This window comes from Oreochromis niloticus, linkage group LG16, assembly GCF_001858045.2.
Source record: "Oreochromis niloticus isolate F11D_XX linkage group LG16, O_niloticus_UMD_NMBU, whole genome shotgun sequence".
Classification (NCBI taxonomy): Eukaryota; Metazoa; Chordata; class Actinopteri; order Cichliformes; family Cichlidae; genus Oreochromis; species Oreochromis niloticus.
This window is the reverse complement of record NC_031987.2, coordinates 35,102,005-35,129,095: the sequence shown is the minus strand read 5'-3', so window position 1 is coordinate 35,129,095 and position 27,091 is coordinate 35,102,005. Positions and strand designations below refer to the sequence as shown.

Below are 27,091 nucleotides of genomic sequence, written 5' to 3'. Positions count from 1 at the left end.
CCATTATAATGATCCGTGTTGTTAATGTTGTTATTCAGGCCTTCTGCTTTGTAAATTCACGTCTCTTACTGGTGACTGTACAGTTTAAACAGCACGACACACTTTAATACGACAGTATACAGCTGTGGGCAAAAGTTTACAAAACTGTGCAGCCACTTCTTGTTTTTTCAGCTCATTAAAGATGTAAACTGTATAATAATCTTGGAAAAAGAGCAGTTCAGAGAAATCATGAAAGCCTACTGTTACCGTGACGATCATGTTCATGATAAGTGGATGTAAACTTGTGACCACAGCTGTAGGACGACACACATTTTCCCACTCGAAACCCTTTTCAGACCTGAGGCCACAGGTGAAGAGGCGACTGTGCTGAGCATTGTCTCTGAGCAGCTTCAAGGTGAGCTCGGTGTTCTGGATGTGGCCGTCCGACAGCAGCAGCAGGTTCCTGATGCCGCGCGATGGAGGCAGCAGGCTGAGCGCTCGCAGGGGACGCCACATCTCAGTGCCTCCCCCTAATGGAGCCGAGTGCTAACAGGAAAGAGAAGAATCGAGCTTTTGTGAAACTCTCTGTTGAGTTTGGCTTTAAACACAACATTACCAGTGCCATTAACATCAAAAGATATTCACTAATACAACACAGTCACATTTTTATAGAAGCTATACATAGAAAATCTGTGGAGGGAGCTGAAGGTTTTAGTTCATCAGCCACGAAACATTTCTGACTTGGAGAGGATCTGAAAACAGGAGTGGGACAAACTGAGATGTGTGTAAAACTTGTGACCAACTGCACGACATGCCTGACCTCTGTGATTACCAACAGAGGATCAAATACTTTTTTCCTTCATGAAAATGCAAATTAATGTGTAACGTTTTTAAAATGCATTTTTCTAGATGTTTTTCTTATTGCTCTGTCTTTCACTGTTCAAATAAACCCACCATAGAAACTGATCATTTCTTTGTTTGTGGGCAAGTTGCAAAATCTTTTGATGTGTTACTGGGGTCATAAAAGCAAATACATGTAACAAATTGTAATAAAGGCCAATCTCCAACATTAGTTTCAGTCAGGTTTCAGAGCTCATCACAGCACAGAAACAGCTTTAGTGAAGGTTACAAATGATCTTCTTATGGCCTCTGACAGTGGACTCATCTCTGTGCTTGTCCTGCTAGACCTCAGTGCTGCATTCGATACTGTTGACCATAATATCCTATTAGAGCGATTAGAACATGCTGTAGGTATTACAGGTACTGCACTGCAGTGGTTTGTATCATATCTATCTAATAGACTCCAATTTGTTCATGTAAATGGAGAGTCGTCTTCACACACTAAGGTCAATTATGGTGTTCCACAGGGTTCGGTGCTAGGACCAATTCTGTTTACATTATACATGCTTCCCCTAGGCAGCATCATTAGAAGACATAGCATAAATTTTCACTGCTATGCAGATGACACGCAGCTCTATCTGTCCATGAAGCCAGGTAACACACACCAATTAGTTAAACTGCAGGAATGTCTTAAAGACATAAAGACCTGGATGGCCGCTAACTTTCTGCTTCTTAATTCAGATCAAACTGAGGTTATTGTACTCGGCCCTGAAAATCTTAGAAATATGGTATCTAAGCAGATTCTTACTCTGGATGGCATTACCTTGGCCTCCAGTAATGCTGTGAGGAACCTTGGAGTCATTTTTGACCAGGACATGTCCTTCAATGCACATATTAAACAAATATGTAAGACTGCTTTCTTCCATTTGTGCAACATCTCTAAAATTAGAAATATCCTGGGGGGGGTCACGTGATGCGTCGAGCTGAGCAGACGTGAGCTTATGAGCTCTGCACTGGACAGCTGTAAAATATTGGTATTTTAGCTCATTTTTGCCAACAAGTTGCCTCGAATATTTATATAATGTCTTTAGACGAGTTTTTTGCACACCCTGGATCAAGCAAAAAAGAGAGAAATGGGCAAACGAGGAGTCAAAGCGAAAGCTAGCAGTGACATGGTAGCTAGCAATTGCCCCAAAAAGGAGACCATGTGCGACGCTGAGGATGCACTAAGTACACTGCGGGATGACATGATTGTGGACAAGGTGACTTCTAACATATCAAAAGTATTGGATAGCAAGATATCCGAAGTCATAAAGCCAATAAACGAGCTCACTGAGAAATTCGACAATCTGATAGAAAGAATGGAAACAGTGGAGCAGCGGGTCTCGGACTTGGAAGATGTCACGGCTACAAATGAGCCACGTATTGCCGCTCTCGAGACCCAGCTTAAGAAGGCCATGGAGCGTCTGGAAAGCTTTGAGAATCAGAGCCGGCGGCAGAGCGTGAGGATTGTCGGGCTAAAAGAAGGCGCGGAGGGTAGAGCACCAGTGGACTTTTTTAAAAAGTGGATACCAGAAGTCCTGGGCCTTCAGCAGGGTGCCATTACAGTCGATAGAGCCCATCGCACTATGAGGCTTACCGGCACGGAGGGACCGCGTGCAGTACTGGTCCGGCTTCATTACTACACCGATACACAGAAGATTCTCCAGGCTGCCAGGGCTAAAGGTACCGTAAACACAGAGGCAGGAAAAGTGTCCTTCTATCAGGATTTCTCCGCCGAGGTGGCACGAAAGAGAAAGGAGTCTGTGAATGCGCGTAAAGCGCTCAGAGAGGCGGGGATCAAGTACTCCTTCCTTTATCCAGCCATCATTAAAATATTTAACCCCGATGGCACTAGTATCTCCCTCGCGACCATCCAGGACGTCAAGGACTATGTGAGCAAATTGCCAAGACCTAAATAAACTGTTGGTACACGACAGTGTCATTGTAACGTAAGTTACAAACTCGAGGCTTACAGCATTACAGTACTGTTAATGAGCTAATGTATAGAGCATACTTTGATTTTTGACATACACTCCAGTGCGGGGATGGTACGCGTCTGTATCCCCCTACAGCTGTACTTTAGAGCAGGGTACATCTAGATGTGTAATTTATTTTATTTTACTTTGTGTTATTTCTGTTGGGGAGGGTTGAGGTTTCCAGGCTTTGTGTTCAGGTTTTGCTGGGAACCAGTGTTCTTGTTTTATGCTCAATTATTTTGGTTAATAGGTTCAGACTGGTCAAATGTAGATTTGGTTAAATATGTAAACAGCACAATATATATATATATATTACTTTTCCTATATGTCAGTTAAGATAAGTACTTGGAATGTTAAAGGGTCCAACAATGTGGTGAAAAAAAATGTCCATTCTAAATTCTCTGAAGAAAGATTTGATTCACATTGCTTTTTTGCAAGAAACCCATCTGACAGATGATGAACACAGAAAATACTGTAGAGAATGGGTTGGTCAAATTTTTTTCTCATCCTACTCCACAAATAAAAGGGGGGTTATTACTCTTATACACAAAAATCTTCCCTTCAATGTTACAGCCACTCACAAGGACAATGAAGGAAGATATATATTGGTTAAAGGGATGTTGCATGGGGAAACTGTTCTCCTAGGTAATATATATGCGCCGAATGCACAGGATGACGAGTTTTACACGGTATTATTTAGCCAATTAGTGGACATGGACTGTGCTAATATAATATTAGCGGGTGACTTTAACTGTGTTTTATGCCCCAAAATGGATAAACTTCCCCCACAATCTACTTTGACAAAAAATTCCAAAGCCCTTTGGCAAATTATAAATGAGCTTGACCTTATAGATGTCTGGCGACACTATAATCCACTATCTAAGGAGTACACTTTCCGCTCTAACCCTCACTTGTCAGCATCTCGTATAGATTATATTTTTATGTCCAAGTGTATTAGTCAGTTAGTTCAGCAGGTAAATATTGGTCATATAGGTCTCTCTGACCATGCTCCTGTGGTCCTAACCATTCAACCCATGAGACATATTGAGCGCTCCATGTCTTGGAAGATGAGTACACTGTCTCTTTTGGATGAGAAATTTATACATTTCATAACAGAGCAAACAACATTATTTTTTAGAAATAAATGATAAAGAGGAGATAGACACGGGAACTTTATGGGATAGCTATAAGGCTTACATGAGAGGGATGATTATTTCATACACAAGTCATAAAAGAAAACAACGATTAACAAGGCAGTTAGAGATCGAGAATAATATGAAAAAGCTGGAGAAACAATATTATGTAACAAAATCAGCTGAAACATTAAGTGAGCTTAATATTGCCAGGACATCTTTGCGTGATTTGATAATGCGAAAGGCTGGAAGAGATGTCCTTCTTGCCAGACGATGGCTTTTTGAATCAGCTAATAAGCCTAACCGCTTTTTGGCTCGTCTTGCAAGGAATACTCCATCAAGTTCTTTTATCACAGCTATTGTGGATGTGAATGGTGAAAGGCAAGTAGGAAACCGTCAGATTAATGAGTGCTTTAGAGAATTCTATACAAACTTATATCAGTCTGAGATGGACATAACAACACTTAATTCAGGCTTTTTTCTAAACGACTTAGCATTCCCTCCGCTTTCTGAAGATCAGGTTAGCCTGCTGGAGTCACCCATAACATTGATGGAGGTGGATAAAGCTATATCTGCACTCCAGTCAGGGAAATGTCCTGGGGCAGATGGCTTCCCAGTAGAATTTTTTAAGGTAATGAAAGTGAAGTTAAATAGTTTATTATTAAGGGTTTTTAATAAAGCATTTGAAGAATCGAAACTCCCAGAATCTATGTACCAGGCTAATATAACATTGATAGCTAAAAAAGGTAAAAATCCGGAGTCATGCTCATCTTACAGGCCTATTAGCCTTCTTGGTGTTGATAATAAGATACTTTCAAAGATACTGGCTCTTAGGCTAGAAAAAGTAATGTGCTCTATTGTGCATGCTGACCAGACAGGCTTTATTAAGGGGAGGAATTCTTATAATAATACTCGACGCCTATTTAATATTATTCATTTTTTAAATTTTCATCAGATCCCTGGGGTTGTTGTTTCTATGGATACCGAAAAGGCATTTGATAGAATTGAATGGGAATATATGTTTGAAATAATGAGAAGATTTGGGTTTGGGAAAAACTTTCTGGGGTGGATCAAAATTATATACAAATCACCAATAGCATCTGTGTTAACTAACGGCTTGTTATCCTCCCCAATTACATTGAGTAGAGGTACAGCACAAGGTAGCCCATTGTCACCACTATTATTTGCTTTGGCCATTGAGCCTTTGGCCATGGCCATTAGACAAAATCCAAGTGTTCCTGGAGTTAAAATTGGGGATAGACAACATAAAATTCTGCTCTATGCAGACGATATTCTTCTGACACTGACTGACCCTGCTAACTCTCTACCTGTTCTTACTGGGTGTATCAAGGACTTTGGTCTTATATCTGGATACAAAGTAAATTTTGATAAATCTGTTATAATGACTCTGTGTAGTGGAGGGGACATTGAACCTTTATATGTTAAACCTTTTCACTGGGCACCATCAGGTTTTGTATATTTGGGAGTTAAAGTTACACCAAATGTTGGTCACTTATATAGAGAAAATATTAATGGATTGGTTCAAGATCTTCGAGAGATGCTGACAAGATGGAGGTCGCTTCTGATATCATTTTTGGGAAGAATAAATCTCATTAAGATGGTAATCCTACCGAAAATATTATATCCCACAGGCATGTTGTTTGCAATTTTGAAATCAGAAGATATTAAAGCAATTAATAAGGCTATGGTGGATTTCATTTGGGCAGGAAGAAAACCCAAAATTAAATTGGAGACACTACAGTTACCGAAAGATCTGGGCGGATGGGGAGTGCCAAACATAGAAAATTATGTTCTCTCAATACAAGCGAGGATTCTTTCTTCCTGGATACATGAACATTCTGATCTGCCATGGCTAAATATTGAGGAAGTATTATGTAAACCATCCTCACCTGTTAACTTTCTAGGGAAACATCTAAATGACTTACCTCACGTAATAAAGCAAAACTCACTGATATATAATGCTATGTGGACGTGGGGAAAACTGAGAAAACTTTTTAACAGTAGTCTTCCGCTTAATATTTTGTCAACGCTTATAAATAATCCAGACCTTCTGCCGCAAAACATAGGGTCGAGCTTTGTGGGATGGCATAAAGTAGGTGTAAAGAGGTTTTATGACCTCTTTAAACATGGTGAGTTTAAATCATTTGAATCCTTGAAGTCCCAGTATTCTATGTCAAAGACTGAGTTTTATAAGTATTTGCAATTGAGAAATTATGTGTTAAAAAATGCTAAATCATTACAAATCTCAACAGCCTCTTTTCGGTTGGAGAAATTCTTTCTGGATAATAGGGAGCATAAACATTTTGTATCAAAGTTTTATTCAGAGATTTATGCCCTAATTGTGGATGAATTGGCATGGTTGAGAAAATCTTGGGGGACGCTGCTTAAATGTGAAATAGATATACAGGCATGGGACAAAATTCTGCTCCTTCCATCTAAAATCTCTGTTTGTAACCGATTTAAAGAACTGCAGTACAAAATTTTGCACAATGTGTATATTTCTCCGTATATTTATAGTAAGTATAATATGGGAACATCTCCAAATTGTCTCAAGTGTAAGGTCAGAGTGGGCACTAGATTCCATTGGTTGTGGGAATGTGCTAGTATTCAATCATTTTGGAAAGAGGTCTGTGCCAATATTAGTACAGCCATTGGTCATCAGGTGACAGAAAACCCATTAATGTGTATATTGGGATATATTCCCGTCTCACTGGTACAACATGAGCATGTAATTCAGTCAGGCCTACTTCAAGATTCAAGACTCTTTATTTGTTATATGCAGAGTCATACAAGTGCAACACACAGTGAAATGTGTCCTGAACTCTCCTTTGACTGTGCAAAAAAAAGACATTATATACAATAAATCTGTTGTGAATAGAATGTTAAAGTGTTTTGTGCCATATTAGCATCCCAACGTATTGACAGAGCAGTGCAACTAAGGTGGTGAGGGCAGCAGAGCGGGCAATCGGCACTTCACTAACTCCCCTCAGAGACATCTATACTGGCAGACTTCAGCAGAAAGCCAGCATCATCATCAGAGACCCCCCGCACCCTGGACACTCACTTTTTTCCCCCCTTCCCTCTGGTAAACGCTACAGGTCCATCAGGTCAAAGACACACAGACTCAACAGAAGTTTTTACCCACAGGCTGTCAAACATGCCCTACCTCCACCCTGATTGGAGGATAACTGCACTGCCAACACTCATGGACATTACACCTTATTTATAAATCGTATTTCTGTTTATACTTCAATGCAAACAACACCCTTACCACTTTAAACTGTATTTATTATAACATTATTTAGTATAGTTCCAACAGCACCCCCCCACTCAATGTGCAATATCATCCCCCCCCCCCCACACACTCAATGTGCAATATCACTGATCACACTGCACCTCTCAATGCACCTGCTAGTTAGATGGCATGTATGTGTATGTATATAGATGTAAGCGTGTATGTGGAAATATGTGTGTGTATACATGTACGGATGCAGATATGTATATATACATATATGTATGTATGTATGTGCGTGTATGTTTGCAGGTGTATGTATAACTTGTACATATCTTTCTTGTGTAAATGTAAATTTGTCATTGTGTAAATACTTACGCTATTGTGTAGTCCACACACATGGAGAGATGCCAAACTGCCTTTCACTGTTCTTGTAACAGTGACAATAAAAAGCTATTCTATTCTAGCTATTCTATTCTAAACAAGTGAGCAGAGTTGTGTAAATGTACAAAGTAATATGTGCAGTAGTGTAGCAGCTTAATGAATCAGGCATGATATGAAATATGACCGTGAAAGAATGTGATATAAGTCCTGTTTCAGTCACTTATGGATGCTGTGAGGGGACATGTCTGATGGAGGACCTGCCAGCTGATCACAGCCAGCACAGAGAATCTGGAGCTCACAGCAGAAACTCTGCTCATTTATTTCTAAGTGATTCTTTTCCCCACACTGCCCATCTCAGAGTTACCACACAAACCAAATCCTACTTTAATCCCTGACTATATTAATTTTCCTTTTTAAGTTTGGAGACAAAGTCACCCATCCACACTGCAGCCAGACTGCAGATGTTTCCTTTTCTCTGATTTTGCTCCAGAACAGACACTCAAGCTGAGTAAGAGAATTTGAATTTATGTTGAAATAAAGTTTGCATTCCCGTGAATTTATATTATTTTATTAGATTAATATCACATGCTTCAGTTTTCAGAGTATTTTCCTTCTAGTTTCTGCTTCTTGTGCCATCTAGTGTTGAACATAGTTTCCACCTTACAACCAAATTTCCTCAAGTTTCATTAGAAAACTAATTCTGGTGGAGACAAGTGGGACCTCCAGTCTCCTGGTAGATGCACCCATAGTATGAATTTGAATTTGCATTCACGAGATTTTCAGAAAAGTTGACCTCTGACCTTGAGATCATGGTCACTAAGATTCAAACATGTCTGACACTGTTGGTAGATACACCTGTAGTAAGAATTTGAAAATCCTACATGGCTTTGTTCTCAAGTTATCACATTCACAAACTTGGGAGACGGCGTGGCCCACTCGGCAGGGTGGTGACAAAACCCCATCAGCCTTTTAGGGCTGAGGTGAAAGAAGGGCTTTTTCTGGATCATGTTAGCTAGTGTTAGCATACCTGCTAAGATAAGAATAGAACAAATAGAGCAGAATGTCGTCAGCATGCAGCCATGCTACTCAGTACCAGGAGCTATAAGAGCACAACAGATTTATAACTGACCTTGATGAATCTCTGGGCTTCTTCATAAACTTCACCAAGTGGCATCACTGTTAGGAAAGCTTCTGTGTGATCTGAAAGGCAAACGCAGTAAAAGTTAAGAAAGCTACCACTGGCTACAGCAAGAATTTGTGGGGTTTTCTCAGTAATATGTGATTAACAGCTTCATCCAAGTATTATGTGGGAAAAATGCAAATATGACAAACTGTAAATGAAACTCTTGTGAATGACACACGTTGTCTCACAGAAAGACGTGCTGTTCCAGTTATTCACGTGCTTCAGGTTGACTTTGGTATTTGTTTTAATTTGAGCTAACACTTTTTAAATGTTAACCTAAAAGCTGCCTCAGGCTGCAAGTACAAACTGACCTGTTCCAAACAAAACGACATTGAGTCTCAGGCTGCGATCCAGGCTTTTGAGAATCTGCAGGGCAATTCTGCGGGCCGAGCGGAGAGACTCTCCCTTCATGGACTCGGATGTGTCCAACAGCAGGATGACTTCATCTGCATCTGAACTGGAGCTGACCTCAAAGTCTGGATAGAAAACCAACATGCAGGCCTAAAGGGACGAAAACCAGATGGCTGAACAAAAAAGCAGCATTTTTAGAGTGAGAGAAGGAGAAGACAAAGAGACCGACAGACAAACCTGGCTGTCCTTGTCAGGGTGTTTCTCCACCCACATCCTGGGCAGGTGGACGTCAGACAGCATGATGGACAGCTGAAATCCATCTGGACCCATGATCTGTCCCGGCAGCACACTCACCACTGCCTTACAGTCGGTTTTCTACATGACCACAAACATTAAACAGCAAAAAATTATTGGTTTGCACAATAAATCCATATTTGTAAACAGCAGTTTGGTTTAAACTTTGAGGTAAAACAGCAAAATAACACAAACAACTGTGAATTAGTGGTATAGTCCACCCAGCCTTCTTTTGACTGGATAAACACAAACAACAGGTCAAATAGAAATGATTTTCAACTAAAATAGAGTTACATTAAACAAATATTAACAATCGAAATCTATAAATAGAATGAATGACTGTGGTTTGGAATGCTTTAAATAATGACCAAAAGGCATCAAGTATAATAATGATTGTGATTATTATTGTTATTACTAGGAGCAGTATTCATTTTAACGACTTTTGATTAAATCCCACATGCAGCCAGGTTGTCATTTGTTCATATGCTCGATCAGAGGGACTTCTAAATCCGAAAAGATTTAGATCATACTTAACCAATAATAATCTGTATGAACAGTTCCAGTCTGGTTTTCGCCCCTTCCATACCACTGAAACTGCACTAATAAAAACAACCAATGATCTTCTCACGGCTGCTGACTCTGGTTTACTCTCCATTCTTATTCTTCTTGATCTGACTGCTGCTTTGGACACTATCTCTCACTCAATTCTCCTCAGTAGGCTAGCCTCCATCAGTCTCTCCCATATCCCACTAGCCTGGTTTAAATCATACTTGTCTGATCGCACTCGGTTTATTCAACTTAAATCCTTCACTTCTCAGCCCTTTCCTCTGGTTGCAGGCGTGCCCCAGGGATCTGTCCTGGGGCCCCTTCATTTCATTATCTACCTACTTCCGCTTGGACACATTTTTCGTAAGTACAATATTCAGTTTCACTGTTATGCTGAGGACACCCAGCTTTATTTATCCACTAAACCTGATTCTGCTCTCCTCCCTCACCCTCTGATTAGCTGAACTAAATTCATGGTTCTCTTCCAATTTTCTCAAACTCAACAGTAACAAATCTGAGCTTCTCCTGGTCGGCACTAAACAAACACTATCAATAACTAATAGCTTTTCTATTACAATCAATAACTCGCCGTTCTCCGTTTCCCCATGTGTGAAAAGTCTGGGTGTCATCCTTGATGGTACTCTATCTTTTAACTCACACATCAATAACATCACTCGGTCTGCATATTTCCAACTCCGTAACATTAATCGTCTCCATCCTTTTCTCTCCCCACATGCCACTGCCACTGTTCATAGCCTGGTCACTTCACGGATTGATTACTGCAACTCTCTTCTTTTTGGTCTTAGTCAAAAATCTATCCATCAGCTCCAACGTGTCCAGAACTCTGCTGCTCGTATCATCACCAGGACCCCTTCTATGCACCACATCACCCCTGCTCTGCAGCAGCTTCACTGGCTTCCGGTTAAATACTGCATCAATTTCAAGATACTTTTGTACACATTCAAGGCTACCCATCATCTCTCGCCTTCATACCTCTCTGACCTGGTTCAGATCACCGTTCCTTCTCGGTGTCTGAGATCCTCCTCCTCTCTTTCTCTTTCCATCCCTCCCCCCGGCTGGTCACCGTGGGGCGCAGGGCTTTCTGCTGCTCTGCCCCCGTCTTTGGAACTCCCTTCCTCCTGAGATAAGAAACATCACTTCCCTCCCTCTTTTTAAGTCCAGACTCAAAACTCACCTGTTCACATTAACCTATTCCACAGAAACTTTTCCATCCTGCTACTTTAATTTATTTATTTGTTCAACATTTTATCCTCATTATTTTGTAAATTGTTATGTTTGTTGTTCTTATTGCTTGTGTACAGTGTCCTTGAGTGTTTTGAAAGGCGCTTTATTAAATAAAATGTATTATTAAATTTGATACTAAGAAACAAACTATTTCAGGTCCAAAAATATCGATAAATCACAGATTTGTGCAGAGACTTGTGTGCACGCACTGTTAGTACATGAGGCCCAGTGTTACTTTACATGTTCAATTTAATGACTTTATATTCTGCAAGCTTTAACTATAAGAGTGCAGCACAGTGTATATATCTGTTATGTAAATATTGATTAAAAGAGAGAGGTGTGTTGCTGTCAGCCTTTATGAAAAGAAATCAGTCAGTTCTTCCTGATTATTTGTCACTGAGTAAAACAAAGCATGTAAAAAACATCACCTTTTATTCTTACCCTTAAATCATTGACACAGGACCTTATTGGTATTTTAATGTGAAAATATGTGTGAAATAAAATCTACTGATTAGTGCTTCACAGGTGACTCGATTAATAGAAGCACCATCATTGGCCCAAAGAGACCCAATCAACATGCTCAGTGTACATTATTACCATCCCCACCATCAGGCAGCTTGTTATGTTGACGTTTGGATTATAATCTTATGAAGCTCAGGTTCTAAAAACAACAAACAGATGAAACTTTAATGATACTGATGTTGTTGACTTCTCTAATCTCTGGCTACTTGAATTTTCTCGCATGCGTTTCCAAAAGTCTTGGTAGCTGGGGATTGGTCCGCCAGGGTCTCCGCTCCGCCGCCCGGCACACAGTGCACCCGCCCCCTACGGTGCCTCCTGCAGGAGAATGGGCCCATGTCCCCTTTTCGGGTTGTGTGCGGTCGGGTCACATGGATTAAGGCCCAGCCACCAGACGCTCGCTCTCGGGCACCCTCCCCAGGCCTGGCCCCGGTAACCCTATCCTGGGCAGGGTGATCTGTTCCCTAAATGGATTTCTCATAATGGTCTTCTGAATCGCTCTTTGTCTGGTTCCTCACCGAGGACCAATTTGCCATGGGAGACCCTACCAGGAGGCAGAAGCCCACAGACAACATAGCCCTGGGATCCCTGGGACACACAAACCCATCATGATAAGGTAGCGATTCACGGAGACGAGTTTAAGTATCTCGGGGTCTTGTTCACGAGTGACGGGAGGAAGATCAATGATCCCGGAGATTGACAGACGGATTGGTGCTGCGGCTACAGTAATGTGGACTCTGTACCGGTCCGTCGTGGTGAAGAGAGAGCTGAGTGTAAAAGCAAAGCTCTCTATTTAATGGTCGATCTACGTCCCTACCCTCACCTATGGTCTCGAGCTGTGGGTAGTGACAGAAAGAACGAGATCGCGGATACAAGCGGCAGAAATGAGTTTCCTCCGAGGGGTGACTGGCCTCTATCTTAGAGATAGGGTGAGGAGTTCAGCCATCCTGGAGGGGCTTCGAGTAGAGCCGCTGCTCCTCCACATCGAAAGGAGGCAGTTGAGGTGGTTCAGACATCTGACAAGGATGCCTCCTGGGCGCCTCCAGGGGGGGGGCACAGGACAGACCCAGGACACGCTGGAGAGATTATCTCCCGGCTGGCCTGGGAACACCTTGGTGTTCCTTCAGACGGAGGTCTGGGCTTCTCTGGGCTTCTCTGCTTGGGCTGCTGGCCCCACAGATAAGCGGAAGAAGATGGATGGATGGTGTTTCCAGAAGCTGGTTCTGTGGATCCGTCTGATCCTTGGGAAACAAGCCAGCAGCTGAAAGTTGGAAATGTAACTTTTACGTTACTTTTTTGTTTACACAACACGAGCGTCTATCCCAAAAAGCTGATTCTGTTCATGTGGACGAAGGGTTCAGTGGGAGAAAGGTTTCATCCACGTGACTTCTTCAGTCTTCACTCAGAGCATCTTGTTTGGGTTTTTTGGAGGAAGAAATATTTGTCAATTAAGCCTGAATTTTATTGTTAACCTCAAAGAAAGATGAACAGAAAATTCAAGTTGCTTGTGTCAGTCTTAGTAACGTCAACAACAGTCCCAAGCTGAAGACATTTCCAGAGGCTTTGAATCACGCTGCAGACTAAAGCATTCAAGCCTGTAGCAGTTTCTAATCTGCACTCACATAAAACACAGCCCTTACTTATTCACTGATAAATATCATGACTAACATGTAAAATAAAAAGCCAAGTGACCTTCATCTTGATTTGATGAGTGATACATTGCAGGCTGGAGATCTCATAGGGCATTTCAGCTGACAGGTCCAAGGTGAACTCTCTGAGAGAAAAGGAACAGTGATTGAAAAACCCCAAACCAAAAACATGACATGATACACGAAATAATAAAGCTGTAAATACTGCAAAGCTATTGTTCAGTTCTTAACAGTTTGGAGTTGGATATGAGCAGAAGAGGTTCACGCTGACTGGTTAACAGAAATGCTTCATTTAGCTCACCTGACACTCGCAGCTTCATCAGTTACGCACACCTTCTCCACAGTGACCTGTTGAGTGCCGTTTAAAGTCAGATTTCTCATCAAAGCAAACTCTGATTCAATTATAAGCTGAACAGGACCTCTGTTACCTGTGTGGTCTGGTTGAGGGCTGCACTCTCCTGCCATGGAGCCACGCTGCCGGGCAGGGAGAAGAGAATTGTGCCGTCCCTGACAATCAGCTCAGAGACAAAGGTCACTTTGATGAGGACAGTTGCACCAGGGGGCAGGTTACCCACACTGATGGTGAACACATCCTGCAGTGAGGATAAAGACCATGTCACAACCAGTGGCTGCTAAAAAGGCCTACATAACACCAGGAGACACTAAACAGCTCTAAGCTTGGACCCGCATGATGACCGTGTGTGTGTGCTTAGACGTACAGGTGCATCCTGGTCCATGAGATAAGCTCCATGTCCTTTCTCAATAGCCTGTTTGTACTCCTTGCGAGCTTTTTCTTTCTCCTTCACCTGAGAAACAAACATCCATTGGTTTGCTCACTTTGTGTTAAACGGCACAGCATAACACCACAGGCTTTATATACAAGATAGACACAGTCCCTCAAACTGAGCAGTTTTACTATTCATCGTTCCTCTTTTGAATCCAAATGTCACGAGCACAGGCCTGTGACTGTGAAATGAGAGAACCCACGTGCTTATTGGTCAACAAATTGTGAATCACAAATCATTAGCCAATGAGCTCATGAGAACTTTAATGTCCAAAATAAACCTAAATGTTGCATTTGATAGACCATCTAGCAAAAGAGCGAGTGAGCTGAAGGGTGATGTAGTCACAGCCTGAAGTCTTTTACAAACCCCGGCTGCTTTAAGGCTCTGTGATGTTGGCAGAACTTTTTTACAGTCTGTGGAAAACACTAAAGAACGCTTTTCTATTCCCTCCAACGTCAGAGTACGAGGTATTATCAACAAACTGCTGGGCTTTGACAGAAACAAGAGGAATAAAAAAAGATCCTGTTATGCTTTGGTCAGATTTTCATGAATATGTACAGAGATATATATATGTGTATATAAACAGAGAGAGATACAGGTGTTTGTATTGTAATTCACAGAAACAGGAAATGAAAACTTTCAGATGGTGAACTAGTATTTAAAAAGTGGATGCTAGTTACCTGTCCCACGACATGCTTCCCGTTGATGAAAGCTTCGAACCCACACACTGCAGCTGAATCATCTAGAGGGAAAACATACTTTGCCTCAATGGGCACTGAGCTCAGATTTGTGTATTTCTGGAAGATGATGACCTAACAAGGAGACAGACGATCACATCAAATGTCAAATCGTATGTCAGCAAACTAACAATGAAAAAAACTGAAAAGACTCGATGTGCCACTTTTACCTGCGAAAGCAGATCCATCAGTTTACACTTCACATGAACGGCCTGCAGAGGGAGCTGCTGACCAGTGCTGTCCAACAGTCCGGCGGTCACCTCTTCCAGAGGGTTTTTACTGCTTTCAAACATATCATCGCCTAAACTGAGCTCTACACACAGAAACATGGGGAAAAATCAAGAGACAAAACAGTGCAAAATCACTTGGTTAACTTCATTTCTATTTTTCAGCTTCATAATTATAAGTGACACATAGCAGACCGTGCTGAAAAAGGATTTCCCACTGATCTCATAACTGTTCAGTGCTTAGAGACTGTCAGTCCCATCTTGACCAATAAACACAGTCCTCTCATTTAGACGAGGAAGAAGCCACTGGAACAGGATTTTGACACTTCTTTAGACTCAACCTGCATGGCAACAAACCTGTAGCTGAGGGCCACAACCAACATCCTGGAGGTACAAACCAACACTTTGAAAAGCATTTCTAGAGCTTGACAAAAAACTGTTGTTGTGTAGTTTCACCAACTCTACATGCAAAGGTTTTGTGTCTTTCTACGATAAACTAAAAAGTGCTTTGCGTAAAAGAGTCCACCTGTAAATTATAAGCTACATCTAATGAATATAGTTACTTTTTACCTTTAAAGAAAGCTGTGGAGCAGTGCTTGCTACACTATATGTTATATCTGGTGGTTTTACTGGTTAATCCCACTTGGGATCAGTCTGGGCTTAATGTGAGTAGATGCAAGTATGGAATAAATGTCATAATCCTGGGTGGCTTCCTTTTTGAGTTTTCAGACCTATGAACTTGATCTTGAGGTCAAGGTCACTGATGATTTTTAGCACTTGAGGTTCAAATTTCTACGTTGCTTCATTCTCAGCTTATTGGAATTATAAACTTGGCTGTCCAGGCTGCCAGCCCAGCCAGGTGACGATACTACCACATGAGCCTTTTACAGCTGAGGGGTAAAAACGTATGAAAGCTCAAGTTCAACCACTAAGCTGAGTGCACTGTACTCTTACGTTCATCACCATAAATAAGAGCTGATCAAAGGCGCAGGTGTCCAGTGCTCACCTTCAGCAGAACAAGGAAGACAGAGCTCAGGTGACATGTTCATGGAAGGAGTGAAGTCCTTTAGCTGGTCTCCTTGGATGCTGAACTGAACCACATACTTGAGTTTCACCTGATCAGGACTGTATACCACATACTCATCATCCTGGAGGACACAAGAGTGGATGTATGTTTGTGTGCGTTAGTGTCAAATATGAGCCATCATAGTGTGACAACAGTTAAATATTCAGCAAAGAACAATAATTCAGCTTATGGGCAGTAACTGTTTTATTCTGTCTGTTTATCTCTCCATGTACATTTAAACTCTCACACAGTCCTACTGTACCTCAAACTCAGAGGGAGTGTTTGGAGTGCGGCGGACTCCGCGCACGCTGTCGTATCCATCGGGAGCCTGCTTCAGCAGGATGTCCGTCTTGTAGACCTCCCTGCAACGTCCCAACGCAACATCACACACCAACAACAACCGGGAGCCGTCTGTCACGCTGGGCTTGGAGTATTTCAGACTGGTGCTGTGGATGGAAAACGTGACTGTGTTGCTGCCATCTTGGTTCAAAGATATCAAAACTCCAATAATAACAAGTGAAATCGTTTAGCTTTTATTACTGCTGTGCAGTGTTTCCTTAACATTCAGAGGAAACTCTACAACCAGAGGACTGAAAACACTCCACAGCATATGAACCTTACAGTCCATTCATCCCCAAGCCATTCTTAGGCAGAAAGAATCAGGGAGAAAATGCTGAGGTGTGCCAGATTACACAAGATAAAGTTAACATAAGTGGCAACAAGTCTCATGAACGTATTCAAATTTGAACGTTTTGGTTCAAAGCGTTGCCGATACGCACGGTAGTCGGGGGAGAGGTGCAACACTGAGTGTCGGCAGGCATTGGCATTTTCAGCCAGTGGTGTTGGGAATCGAAATCAATGTAATCATTAGATTTGCATCCAGATTGTAACACCAACTGGAACACGTCTCTTCTCCTTGAATTAGTTATTTATATTTGCCTTATATGTCGTATTCTCACCAACGTTTGCACACTTTTCACTCAATGGCAAAATTTCAATGAATGAGGCTCAAGACTTTTGCACAGCAAATGTGTGTCAGACAAACAAGCAAACTGGTCAGATTGAGATTTTCGACTAACCTCAGGGAATCACTAAAGTAGATTCCACCACCCAGTTTCCCGAAATCCGTTCTTTCTATCCCGTGGTGCTCGACTCCCACATGGGGCAACAGCAGGCCACTAAAGAGGAGAACACAAAGACAGCTCAGCTGCTGTTTCACTACATACATTAAAGACACACAATTCATATGAAAGTAAAGATATCAGGATCGTTATGTTAATAAAGGAAGTCTGCTCAAATCGAGCTAAATGATTGGACGGCGTTTCCTAATACAGATGGACACAAGACGTACAGCCAGAGCACCCCAGGAGTTTATTCAAGCAAAGAAGTGGAATATTCTTGAAAGGCCAAGTCAGTCAGCTGATCTTAACCCAACTGAGCGTTTCACTGGCTGAAGACTAAACTTTGGCTCACAAACAAACAGTGATTGAAAGCTGCTGCAGTAAAGGCACAGCATGACAAATTTGTCCTGTGATTTCTAGTCCTTAAGTTTTGTTTTTGTGTTTCCCTTGTTCAGTGTCAAGTCCATGCCTTTGTGTTTGTTGTGTGTTTCCTGTTTTATTTTGATGTAAGCCGTGTTATGATCCCCAGTCTAGTTAGTTTTCTGTTCTTTTTCCTGTCCAGCAAATAAAGCTGAGTTCTGAGTTTAATTTTGGCATCTTCAGTCCTGCACTCGGGTCCTCCATTCCTGCCTGCTGCACACACACCATGACAGCAAGCTGTTGTTTCCAAAAAGCAACAAATGCCTTTGTTGCTCTTCTTAGAATCCAAGTACACAGGATTATGTCTCATTAAGTTTCCATTTATTATTCCCACACACCATCAGATCTGAATATAAGGAGCTTGCAGCAGTACACAGGCAGAGATGTCCTGTTAGATTATCGGTTAAACTAGATGTAAATACCAAGGATAGAGTATTTATTGAAATACAATACAGAAAATCTTTGTTTTTTCCTTCAGTCTTTGGTCTGATTGGTCGACACATAAACCAAACGTGTTCATGCAAATGGACTAAGACGTCCACATGGTTGTGTTTTATCCCCAAAAGTTGAATAAAATTAAATACTGACGGCCACAAGTCGCCCCCTCCCTAAAGACGCATTAATGCTCCTCATTAATTTTCAGGTGACCTCTGACCTTCAGGTCAAGGTCACTACTAAATGCAGCTATGGTATCAATTAAAATTGTCTTTCTCAATTTATCATGAAGTTTCCAAACAACTTTCACCTCTTACTTTGACCTTGAGGTCGACGTCACTGAGATCCAGACTCATCGAGATATTTGGTAGCTGCAGCTAAAGTCTTTAAATTCCCCACAGCGCCTGGTTCTTGACTTGTTGTCCACTCCACCCGCCTGCCTGCTCACCTGCCCACGGCGGGTAACTACAACACCTTGACGACATTCAGACTTTGTTTCATTGTATATGAGAGTGTCAACCACAGCTTGATGCGATGAGATGAGCTAAATCTCTGAATGGACTGCTTTACAAAAGAGTTTTGTCGATGTGGGTTTCAGCTTGAAGTCTGTCCGTTTTGTTACAGTATATCAGGTATGAGACAAACGACGGGATCAGTTAACATGTTCTCACCGAGACAGGATTCCCACAAAGTTGTTGGGACTGGAGGAATGGAGGAGTGGCTTAACATTCTCCAGCTCGCTCTTAAAGGTCTGAAGCTCCACCCCTCGGCCGACACGCACAATCTGCTGGATCTGCACCCTGCTGCGAAACACAGATTAACGCGAGGGAACATCTGTGAAAGAGATCTTTGTGTCGTTGCATACAGAAGACATACGCCAGAAAACTGAAGACAGATCATTGTGAACACGTTGGCTCATTTACCTCTGCAACTACCGACTTCTTACAGCTGGGATAATAATACATTTTATTTAAAAGCGCCTTTCAAAACACCCAAAGACACTGTACAGCAAATACAACAGGTATAAAAACATGAAATATACACAATAACAAGAGTAGCAGATAGAAAGTTTAAGTTCATGCATGAGTTATATGGAGTAGACAAATTTAAACAGGTGGGTTTTGAGGTTGGACTTAAAAAGAGGGAATGAAGTGGTGTTTCTGAGGTCAGGGGAACTCCACAGTGGAGGGGCAGAGCGCCTAAAAGCCCCGCCCCCCCACAGAAACCAGACGAGAGGAAGAGAAAGGGAAGAGGAGGACCTGAGGCACTGGGATGGGATGGCGATCTGAACCAATCAGAAAGGTGTGGAGCAGGAAGCCACCCCCATGTTACATCAGAGGCCAATAAAGCCCACTTTGATCTGATCTGGGTGGGACCAGTGAAACTCTGACACATTTAATCAGTTGTATGTAAAAGACAGAGGAGCAGAATTTCAACAGCATGTCTGAGTCTTTGTACATGATAAAGAAATGCTGCTGTAATGAAAGAGCTGTTTTTAGAAGTAAACGTGTAAAATGACAGAAACCTATAATGTGATCATCTTGATGTAGTATGAACGGCCACGAGGGAGATCTTTATCAGGAGGACAAGCTGTCTGTTCATATTTTCCAAAGCCATCCAAAATGCTGGATTGGAGTCTTTGGCCCCCAGTTTGACACCCCTGTGTTAGGACAACATCTATATTAAAATGGCAGGGGTGTGGTCTGTGGCCTGCTGCAGTGGAGGGGCGGCACAGAGGGCAGGTGTGAGTGCTCAACGTAATGATCTTCTTCTTCTCTGCGTATATATAGTGACGGCGGAGATGGAGGAGGGTGTGTGGAATGGAGCAGCTATTCCTGAGTGACCGAAAAACATCCAAACAACATGAAATCCTGTGTGTGTGTTGGGTCCTTGTCACAATATATCAGCATGAATTTGAATGTGGTGTCACTGTTACTTAATCCTCGTTTGGAAAGTAGACATGAAACTACCTGTCCTGCAGGAGATCGGTCACAGCCTGAAACTCGGAGCTACTGGGGGGAACCGTCTCAACGCTGCACCTCAGAGCTCGATACTTCCCCACAGTGGAAGGGGCGGGGCTCCTCAGAGTCATCTCGCTTGCATTCAGAACATCTCGGATTAACTAGAGGAAATCAAATCGTTGTGTTTTGTGTTAGTCTAAAGATACAAAGAGAACACAGAGGCTGAGCTGATCGATATCATGGACTTGTGCACTGGAGTGGGGGAATTTGTGTCGTTGTCCAATCATCATCCTCCTCTGGCCCTTCAAACAGCTGACAGACTTTTAACCTTTGAAGTCATTGTGTATTTTTTCCTTTAATGTTTCCTACAAATGTGTAATGAAGCATTCAGCTTACAGCAGTGCTGCAGCGCTAGCTTAGTTAGCATTTTACTATGTTAATATGTTTTAGTAGCAAAACAGGAAAAACCTGAAATGTTCTTGAGAGGAACAGTGAACCGGAGCTGAAGCCCAAACAAGACCAAACATCTCTGGATAAATGAAGAAATGCATGCTGGGATTGTTTTGGGTAGTCTGTAGTGTATGTTGCAGTGCACAGGACGGTCAGGTTGACTCTGTCGTTTATCCACCTGTTTGACATTTTTATATTTCAGCATGAAAGCGATCAAAAAATTGTGAAATGTTTTTGTGAAAAAGCGCCATCTCCTGATGGAGCCGAGTTAAAGGGTCATAGTTCATAGTGCAACGTTCCTCCTTCAGGAACACTCCCAGCAGCTGGGAGAGGCGTTATGTGTACTTTACATCACGTGCATGCCTTTGTTTCCCTCCTTTCACATTGACCTCTAAGTTTTATGGAGCTGTTTCAGACATGGTGCCAAAGCAGTGGAACCAGTCGCTGCTCTCTGTCTTATTGCAAGTTGTATTCTGATAGTTTTGTTGGTTTTTCTGTCCTGGCTCAGTCACACTGCATCTCTGACACAAATCACTCTGCAGGATATTTTTCTCAGTACGTGTGATGTCAGTGGGCGTGTCTCAGAGCCTTCTGCGTATGAACGTGTACATGTTACCTGACAGAGGTCCAGTTTCTGAGAGATGAGCTTGGTGCTGGGAAACATGGAGGATTGTCTGTGTGGCAGCAGAGTGTAGAACTCCTGCAGGAGACTGATCGGCTCAGCGTGGTTTCCCTCTGTCAGCTTCTTCTGAGCCTGAAGCAACAAGCCTTCTGCCCTGCTCACCTGCACACACACACACACACACACACACACACACACACACACACACACGGTCCTATCAAAATCGTTTCTGGGATGTGAAACAAAGGTCAGGCTGATGGGAAAGCTGCAGTTTCTGTCAGTGGTCACCGTCAGCAGCTCCACGTTTTACAAACAATCCACAGAGAAACTCTTACATCATTCAGGCTGAGCTTGTCAACTGAAACTCTGAGGATGTTGTCGAGGCAGCCCAGCGCCTCAGTCCACAGCAGCTCCACAAATACACCCACTTCTTGTGATAAGCTTCCTGTGTTGAGCTTCTCTTCCAGGAGCAGCTGTCAATCAAACAGAGCACGTATCATCCAACTGATGAGCAGCACAGATGGAGGTCTCAGACGTCATATGTGCTACTAAGAAACAGGATTTCCCACATGTTCTCTCAGTAGTCCAGCTCCAAATTTGGTCCAGAAACATGAATTCAGTCATTTTTAGTTTGAAACCAGATTTTGACACATTTCCAAAATGCTTGTGTTTTCCTTCTATATTACTTTTAGAAAACTTTCATCTGTGCACAAATATAAAATGTGACACGAACACATAAAGCATCTGATGTGACATTCTTAATAAATCTGTACTGAACTTTCATGTTATTATTCATGCTGTGAGACCCGACCCACCCACAGCTTTGTACTGGAAACTGCTGCAATACAACTTAACAGAGAGAAAGACAGCTGTATTAAAGGTTGATGATTTAGCCCACAGTGGTTGGTGGGAGTGTACTTTGTAATACTGTGTCCTCTTAATATGTCAAAAATTATAACCAGTGTTTTGGTCAGTGTTGATATTCAACAATATTCCTCATTGGAAAAACTGATGATTCATTAAACCTCAGAAAGAAAGTGGGAAACATTTTTATTAAACTTTAATTCTTCAAATAAAAAACGAGTGAAGTAAATGAAGGTGAGTCTAAAAGCTGAGAGCAAAGAGGAAAGATGTGATGAAATATTGAAACTGGTTCTTTCATCAGTGAGTGTGTCAGACCTGCTGGAGGGGCGCAGAGCCCATCTCACGGGCAGAAGGAGGAAACCTGCTCTGCTTCCGGAGACCTGAAGCCTCCAGGCTGTCTCTCAGGGCCTGGAACACCTCCAGAGCTTCCTCTGAGGTGGACAAAAACACCAGCTTGTCCCTCACGGCCTTCTTCTGTGAAACACAAGTATGTGTGCAAAAAAAGACCAAAAAATCAAAGGTCTAAGCAACCAGTGACGTGTGATTGTGCTGACAGTGCACTGTGGAACATGTCTTCCTATTTCAGCGTCCTGTTTCGCAACTCGGAGGACATCTGAAGAATTGCACACGTCTCAAAGCTGCTCTCCATCTGAAGGACCCGGACTACGATAGTCGTCCTGACTCTCCTGCTGAGGTTATCAGTCTGTCAGCTGTTTGAGGTCACACTGAGTAAAAAGTCTATTTTGTAAATATTTGGTAGTTGAAACCATCTTTTATACTGTCTATGCACACACTCCTTCAGCTATGAGCAGTGACAGATGGGCTGCTATTGTATGGTGTGTGGGGTGAGCAGATGTCATTTCCTGGAGTAACAGGAAGTCACCAGGAGTTGGTCGTAACCCTTCTAGGTTTGGCACAGGACTCGTTTAAGCACTGCTGATGATTTCGAGCTCACGGTTTAAAGTACAGATGAAACTGAAACAAATACTTGGAGTTCCTCAACTCTTACAAAGGGGTGGCTGTGGCTCAGGTGGTAGAGCAGATCAACTACTGATTGGAAGGTTGGTGGTTCGATTCCTGGCTGCCCCAGTCTGCATGCCAAATATCCTTGGGCAAGATACTAACCCCAAGTTGCCCTCCGATGCGTTCATTGAAGTGTGAATGCTTATTAGTTGCACTTGAGTTTAGAAGTGCTTGTATGAGTGGGTGAATGAGGCATGTTGTATAGAGCGCTTTGAGTACTCCGGGAGAAAAGCGCTATATAAGAATCAGTCCATTTACAAAATCATATTAGAATAGCAGACTGTGTATTTTCAGCGCTAAAGTCACAGTGTCATCAGGTCACAAAGCCAGCTCAACAGAAGGTCTAACAGTGATCCTTTGAAAGTGTTCCAGTCAAAGATTTTGGCTTTAATGGGACGTGAGGTTAAATGGTAAGTGGCCTGCGTTTGTAGAGCGCTTTACTTGGTCCCTATGGACCCCAAAGCACTTTACACTACATTCAGTCATCCACACATTCACACACTGGTGATGGCAACATTGTAGCCACACCCTGGGGCGCACTGACAGAGTGTGCACATGACCCAAAGTATTTCCCCAGCACTGCGTGACACTGACAATAAATCTGTCACCGATTCTCAGCAGATTTCATCTCACTAATATTTGTAGGACCTGAAGACGAGCAGCTAAACGGCAGATGTATAGAAGAAACACTACGTTCTCTGCAGGGATCCAGCTCAGCTCTCATTTTAAAGACAAATGTACATTCATAGAGTTTCACACCAAGACAGAAAACATGAACCAGAGTGGAGTCGAGTCAATCTCACACATGTATACACATATATATACACGTCTATTGTTTGTGAATATAAAGCCACTTCTTACCTCACAGAGTACATCATCCTTCCAGTATCTGACCACACGGTACTGCCGCCCCTCCTCCCCTTTGAAGCTCTGCAGCTCCAGCACACACCAACTGTTGCTGTTTACCTACAGTGCATATGTTTAATACCAGTAAGAGTCATTACAGTAATTATTGCTGTGGGAATATCATTAGTGGTAAGCTACAAAAATGTTCTTTTACCTTTTCAAAGATTGAATACTTTGCCACTTGAAAGTCACTTTGGTCTGACGGAAGATCCGAATCAGTTTCTCTATAAATTCTGTCAAAATGAACATTTCAAACATCAGTTGTCTTCTGAGGCGCCATGACTGGAGAAAACTTACCAGAGCAGTTATCTGCACTATTAAACCAATCTAATAACTACAGCAGCTTAGAGAACAAACAGTTCAAGTTTTTAAGCAGGCCAATCTTTCCAGATCTGAATCCAATCTGCTAAATGAGCCAACGTGGGCGGGGCTGACAGAGAAAGCTGAAACTATGACCATCTGTCTATGCTGCAGTTCAATGCAGTACCAGCAGATGGAGACACCTTATTTCAAGCCAACATGACAATAATCACAATCTGTGTATTACTGTAGGCTCTACCAGCAGCCCAGCTTTATCATTTCTGCCACAGAAGGACGCTGGGTTGTACTTCGTGCCTTTACTAGTGACTCTTGGCTTTAAATATATTGTCTCCTCCTGCTGGTAAAGCAACTTCTGCTTGTGTGTCCACTTCACACTTGGCACAGGCAAAGTGTGAAACGCACACGGTGCACCTATTACACGCCTGTTACACGCCTATTACACGCTTTGCCGCGTAATCGCTCACATGACCCCAGTTTGTGTGTAAATCAGAGCAGAATGAACTTGGCCCACTGTTAACCATATACCACATCCAGGTTCTTGAACCAGAATCAGACACATATTTGATCCAAAATATTAGATCAGTGCATCCCTGGTACTTTGTCCTGTACCGTGACAGGTCAGAGGTGTCTTCATAACTCAGGGTGTCGACATTAACAGGCAGATGGTCCTAATGTAACTCACTAATAGACAGATTCCCTCTAACTGCTGATGGCGTCTCTCACCTGAACCTGTCCAGCACATTCCCACTCCTCTCAAGACTCTCTGCCCTCTGAGTCCCACTGACACACTCCATAGGTTGGGCCTGGCCTTTTGACCCTGCAGTATGGACACACACACACACACACACACACACACACACACACACACACACAGTTTAATAATTAACTCCATATCATATCATGTTGTGCACAGATCTTTGCACTGAGTAGCAAACAGGTTCTTATGAATTTGCACAACAGTGCTGCATCAGCTTTAAACACAACGTGAATGTGTAACGCTGCACACACCCATGTTCATCTGACCTCAGCCAGCAGGTTGAACTAGTTTTATGAGTCTCCTGAACATTTTTAATGTGAATGTGTTTAAATCAGTGTGGGGGGACGATGTTACTGAACAGTAACAGTAAAGGAAATATCAGTCATTGTGCTGCATGTGGGTAGAATTAGCAGCTTGTCTGTGTCTGTAACACAAATTCATGAAAAAAAGAAATAGAGAAATAAATGAAACTGTAAACATCTGCTTAGTGGTGCTTTCTATGCAGACCTATCTGCTGAGGTGCGAGTGAAGCCAGTGGAGCCATCTTGAAGGAAGAGCGATGAAGAGGACCTGATGAGGCAGAGGACGTGTCCAGCTTGTATTCATCTACCTGCAGGAGAACTCCTCTCTCCACACACCTGTACACATAATCCACCCCGACCACAGGTGTGTGGTATTTCTGAATGCTACGCAGCCTGTTGGAGCTTAGGTTGGATACATCGGTTGTCACTACCAAAGAGCACTGTGGGAAATGTAGGAAGAAATGAGAGAGAAGTCTAAGATTTTTAAATGTATTTATTGGTTTTTGGTCTCTGAACATAAAGCTGCAGAATGCACACACTGTAGGTTTGTAAGCAGAAAACAATCCAAAAGGCATTTTGCACTGCTGGCCTGTGTTGGTCAGTCAGTGTGCAAATATATACTTTTACAAAAACAATAAATTGCTGAAGCGTCCCATCAGAAGAGAACGTAGTTCTGTCAGGTCAGACTTCAGCATCTGCATCAGCAAACTGCACCACAGTCACTAACACAGAGGGACATTCTTCTGCACAATAAGCACTTTTGCTCACTTGTGTGCTTTTGTTGGTAACAGACTGTCCTGTGAGACTGCAGGCTCTATGGAAGTGCAGCCGATTCTTAGTTGATCAGAACCAACTATTAACTACATGTTTCTATAAATATGTGGGAGGATTCTAGTTTTGAATCACTTCCATCATTCGTGGTGCAGTGCAGCTTTGCCATGGTTTCAAAATCTGAGAATATGTTGTGAACATTATACGGAAATAGTCACGAGCTGCAGCTCGATATGGACGCAGCAGTTACCAAAGAAAAAAGTTGTTTTTAAGTAAAGTTTTTTAGTAAAGTTTCATTTGAGTATTCAGTCTCCCCCCCCGCGCGCGCGCTGACAGCTCTCTGACCTGTTTGTTGACCACAAACGAAAGGTTGCCTCCATGATCTGTGACTGCTGATTTCACTTTCTTCTTCTCCTTGAACGACAAACCTTTGAGTTCGAACAGCACCGAGCAGCTGTCGAACACCGCCATGTCTGGAAGCAGAGGGAGACGTGGATCACACAGCTGTGCTGAGAAAAACCCTGCTGGCGCTTCCGCCAACTCCTGTTAAAATGCGGAAGTAACTCAAAGCAGCAAAAAGTATCCAATGTAACAGATTAGTTAGAGAACAGCCACACGGGAATCATGCTCGTTAGTAACGACAAATACAACAAAGCATCGACACGATCAGAAACAGCAAAGGTACTGACGAAATACCCGAAGCACGCACTCGTCCAGTAACTAACTTAAAGCGAGCAGCAACATTTAACTTCCTGTCTGGTTCGGTTTTCAAAATAAAGGTCGTGACGTTTACAGACTCGAACACGTCCACGACAAATCAGTGTCGAGTCAGACTGAAACGTCACAGATATTCAGACATTAACACATTTCATCAGATATGACAGAAGCAACATGTTGTCAACTTGATCGTGTGGAGCCATCCGTGTGCT

The 27,091-nt window shown here is 42.5% G+C and overlaps 1 protein-coding gene across 5 annotated transcripts in view; it reads right to left on the bottom strand.

Moving 5' to 3' along the window:
- parp4 (poly (ADP-ribose) polymerase family, member 4) overlaps positions 1-27,091 on the bottom strand; it is a 45,486-nt gene that overhangs the window by 16,276 nt on the left and 2,119 nt on the right. The window contains exons 1-25 of one of the 5 annotated variants that reach the window (XM_013265403.3): positions 26,852-26,938; positions 26,508-26,635; positions 25,597-25,831; positions 25,056-25,149; positions 24,166-24,244; positions 23,967-24,071; positions 22,398-22,556; positions 21,554-21,691; positions 21,213-21,380; positions 20,156-20,307; positions 18,857-18,988; positions 17,289-17,387; positions 16,472-16,655; positions 16,150-16,291; positions 15,087-15,229; positions 14,860-14,991; positions 14,114-14,200; positions 13,823-13,987; positions 13,696-13,742; positions 13,438-13,519; positions 9,379-9,516; positions 9,102-9,291; positions 8,737-8,807; positions 8,635-8,637; positions 338-525 (exon numbers count right to left, since the gene is read on the bottom strand). In XM_013265403.3, coding sequence (XP_013120857.1) covers positions 338-525; positions 8,635-8,637; positions 8,737-8,807; positions 9,102-9,291; positions 9,379-9,516; positions 13,438-13,519; positions 13,696-13,742; positions 13,823-13,987; positions 14,114-14,200; positions 14,860-14,991; positions 15,087-15,229; positions 16,150-16,291; positions 16,472-16,655; positions 17,289-17,387; positions 18,857-18,988; positions 20,156-20,307; positions 21,213-21,380; positions 21,554-21,691; positions 22,398-22,556; positions 23,967-24,071; positions 24,166-24,244; positions 25,056-25,149; positions 25,597-25,831; positions 26,508-26,633 — 3,059 coding nt within the window. In that variant the 5' untranslated portion in view covers positions 26,634-26,635; positions 26,852-26,938. Of the gene's footprint in view, positions 1-337; positions 526-8,634; positions 8,638-8,736; positions 8,808-9,101; positions 9,292-9,378; positions 9,517-13,437; positions 13,520-13,695; positions 13,743-13,822; positions 13,988-14,113; positions 14,201-14,859; positions 14,992-15,086; positions 15,230-16,149; positions 16,292-16,471; positions 16,656-17,288; positions 17,388-18,856; positions 18,989-20,155; positions 20,308-21,212; positions 21,381-21,553; positions 21,692-22,397; positions 22,557-23,966; positions 24,072-24,165; positions 24,245-25,055; positions 25,150-25,596; positions 25,832-26,507; positions 26,939-27,091 lie in introns of those variants that run through there. The other 4 variants (XM_013265404.3, XM_013265405.3, XM_013265407.3 and 1 more) reach the window with 4 other exon arrangements.